At 35.1% G+C, this 3,678-nt stretch overlaps 1 protein-coding gene across 1 annotated transcript in view; it reads right to left on the bottom strand.

Annotated features, from left to right (window-relative positions):
• LOC106875927 (protein pygopus) overlaps positions 1-2,855 on the bottom strand; it is a 40,292-nt gene extending 37,437 nt beyond the window's left edge. The window contains exon 1 of the mRNA XM_014924240.2: positions 2,681-2,855. Within this exon, the coding sequence (XP_014779726.1) occupies positions 2,681-2,717 (37 nt within the window). The 5' untranslated portion in view covers positions 2,718-2,855. The remainder of the gene's footprint in view (positions 1-2,680) is intronic.
• Positions 2,856-3,678: the final 823 nt, after the last annotated feature.

Below are 3,678 nucleotides of genomic sequence, written 5' to 3'. Positions count from 1 at the left end.
TATATATATTATACATGCAGATACACAAGTGTGTGTGTGTGTGTGTGTTTATATTATACCTGCACATATACACGTGTGTTTATACATATATATATATATTATAATGGGGGAGGCCGGTTTATGGTCTCCCCGGCCTCCCCCATTATAATATTAACTGCTCTACATCTTAGAATGTGTTTCTCCTCGGATTTATGTATTTCTACAAACGATATATATATATATATATATATATATATATTCTAAGCACATTATATATATACTACAAACATGCATAGAATACACATGGGCGTATATTCACACACAAGCATACTATACACGTGTGTATACACACACGCATACTATACCTATGGGTGTATATATACACACACATGCATACTAAACACGTGTGTGTATACACACAAACATGCACAATCACAATATATACAAACACGATATATGCACAAGCACACTAAACACACACGCATATACATATTTTATTTTATATAAAATAGACATTATTTAGTCACAAGCGCACACGCATGCAATAAACATAGTGCATAGTATTTCATGTAAAATAGAATACGAAACTTCCATCTCTTGAAAAAAAAATTGAAAAGAAATAGATTAAATACTATATTCTTGTGGCAAATAAAAGAAATAATTATTTAATAACTGATCCAGTGGAGTCAAGTTAAACGGGAAAATAATCTTGATAATCTATATTATAAACCACTGGAAAGTTTGCTCTGTTTCAATAATTACATCCGAGTTGTTTCATTGTCTATCTATTTCTCAAGTTGTTAATTATATTCCTCCTTTTTTATACTCTTCCTCGTCAAGTATACCCACGGCTCTATTTCTGCATCTTTTCTTCCTCTTTTTTTTTCTCTTCCTTTCATACTTCTGTTATTCTTATATACTTAAATATTTTCTCCTCTTCTGTCTTTTTTCACAGTAATTCCATTCACCAATGGACGACTTCAGGAATATGTTAATCCCTTTTTGTAGTTTGTGACCTCCATCCGCTACACAATCTGAATCCCTAGGTAGTTGTTAGGTCTTTGTGGGAGGGGTCATAAAGGCAGGCGTTAATCCACAATGAGCCTGCAGTTGCTTAAACATTTCTGTCTCTCGTATCCTTCCATTGCTCCCTTCCTTCTCATCTCCTCTTCCGATTTGCTTTCTGACCTCTTTCTCTGCCTACTTGATTACTTCTACATTCCTCTCTATCTCCCTGACTAAAATCCTTTATCACCTTCATTCTTCCTTTGTTTAACGTACTACCCACACCCCACCTCTCTCTAATAAGCGAGTATACACAGATATAACATGCATGTGTGTGTATACATAGCTATAACTCGTGTGTGTGTTATGTGTGTTTGTTTTTATGTTCAGTTATAAAAAAACGATTCATATTAATCTGATGGATTACTCTCTACTTTTGTGGAGTACAAATTTATTATTTCTATACAATAATGTTGTTGACAGTGACTTCGAAGTTTCAGTCAGCTACACACACACAGTCGATTATTATTTCTTTCCATTCTCTACCCAACGAGTACACACACGTACACGTGTATGTGTGTTGAAGTAATGAAAACAAATGAATTCAAACAATGAATACGCGATCGAAATAAAAATTAGAACGTGCCAGACAAAGCAGGACAGAATATAACATATATGTGATAAAACGCATGACAAATTAACTATAAGAATTAAATATACAATCAAATATTAAGTAAAATCCTATGAATTCAATAAAGGAAGGAGAATAATATTTTTAAAAATATCAAGTAATTAACAATAACATAACAAAACATAATAAATGTGGATACGATTTTTCTCATACGATTGCTAATATTTTGATAACTAACAGCATTTTGGAAAGCATAAATGTTACATAATCACTATAATATATCCAAGGTTTTCTTCCTTTGTGTGAAACCATTGAGGGAGCTTTTCTATGTGGACACTTCGACTGCTAGAAATACCGTGAACATTTCTGTACTGTCTTTAAAAAAAAGGTGGGGGGGGGGGATAATATTCGAGGTAGTTGTAGATATAGCATGTCCAAATAAAAGCGAGATGGTTACGCCTGGAATATTTTTGGTGGTAGAACTACTGGATCAGGGCTGATATGGGTCTAAATAACAACTATTGCACCAATAAATGACATTATCGTACTACTACACTATAGTTACTGCATATTAAGACAACAATAATGTATATATTCCATATATATGAAATAATAGCCAAATCTACTCCCTACCAAATCACAACCTATCTTTTTTTTTAAAAAAAAGGAAAACTAGTGATACAGTGGATGAGAAGACTTAGATAAGCCTTATACTATGTTTGAATAATAATAATAATTTTATCTACTACAGGTACAAGGATTGAAATTTTGCGGAAGAGGGCTAGTCAATTAGATCGACTCCAGTACTAAGACTGATACTTTATTTTATCGATTCCGAAAGGATGAAAAACAAAGTGGAACTCGGCGGAATAATAATAAAAGCAACAATAATGATGATAATGATACAAAATAAACGGATGTTTAAAAGCTGCATCATCTTAAAATCATAGATTTGGTGGATTAAGAGCGACCTAGGGTTAAACAAAAACAATAACAAAATGAATACCTTTAATTGGGAGAGGGAGAATACGTGAGAGTAAAAGAAAGAATGTGAAAGAAAAATACCTCTGTTTTTTGCCGGTACTCGTCGATCCCTGGGCATTTGATAGTAAGTTGCTAATGAGAAAGATATCGGTCGGCTTCACACAGTTTCTGAGAATTTGCCAGCATTGGCACCAAACAATAGCCAAACAGTGACAGTATCGCTTCGCGCCGATACTTCCGGTAAGATCACTGACTGCTTCCTCGGTCAAAACCGGTAAATCTCGGTGGACACCGCACTTTGTCGGAAATATCCGGCATTGCTCGTAAGGTTGTTGAAAATAAAATCACGAGTATTTTATTTAGTTTTTAGAAATATTTCTAATCTTTTACTATAAACATACACACGTGTGTGTCTGTCTGTGTTCGTGCATGTGTGTATGTGTATGTTCGTGCATGTGTGTGTGTATCCGTGCATGCGCATGTTCGCGAAGCGTGTGTACATTCGCGAATGTATATGGATTTGCATACACCTGTGTGTGTGTGCGTGCTTGTATTTGTGTTCGTGCATATGTACGTGAATGAATCTTGGTGTGTGTGTGTGTGTGCGAGTGTATATGAGTATGTTCGTGCATCTCTGAATTTGCTTATATACCTATGTGCGTGCTTGCATCCGTAGTCATGTGTGTATTAATTTGCGTATACCCACTGCCTATTCCTATACGCAGGCATATTATGAGCTTACATTTGTCAATGAGTGAGTGCACGTGTGTTTGTATTTGTATATGCGTACAAGCTTGTCATTGCATTGCTCTATGAATGTCTATTTGTATTTAATGCATAGGTGCACCAGGCAATTGGTAATGACTTCCTCTTTTCCCCCCACACTTTCTCGCAATTTTTTTTTTTTTTTTTCCCCCAAAAACCCCCGTTTTCGGATAAGGAGATTCCGGGAAATTGCCAAAAATCGGCATTTTGAAATTTCTTCACCCCACCCAATTTCTTCATTTTTCACTTTTTCCCCTAACCCTAACCTTAACCCTAAAACCCTAACCCTAAAACCTTCACCCTAAAATCCTAAC

This window comes from Octopus bimaculoides, chromosome 2, assembly GCF_001194135.2.
Source record: "Octopus bimaculoides isolate UCB-OBI-ISO-001 chromosome 2, ASM119413v2, whole genome shotgun sequence".
In the NCBI taxonomy this organism is placed as follows: Eukaryota; Metazoa; Mollusca; class Cephalopoda; order Octopoda; family Octopodidae; genus Octopus; species Octopus bimaculoides.
This window is presented reverse-complemented; position numbering and strand designations above follow the sequence as displayed.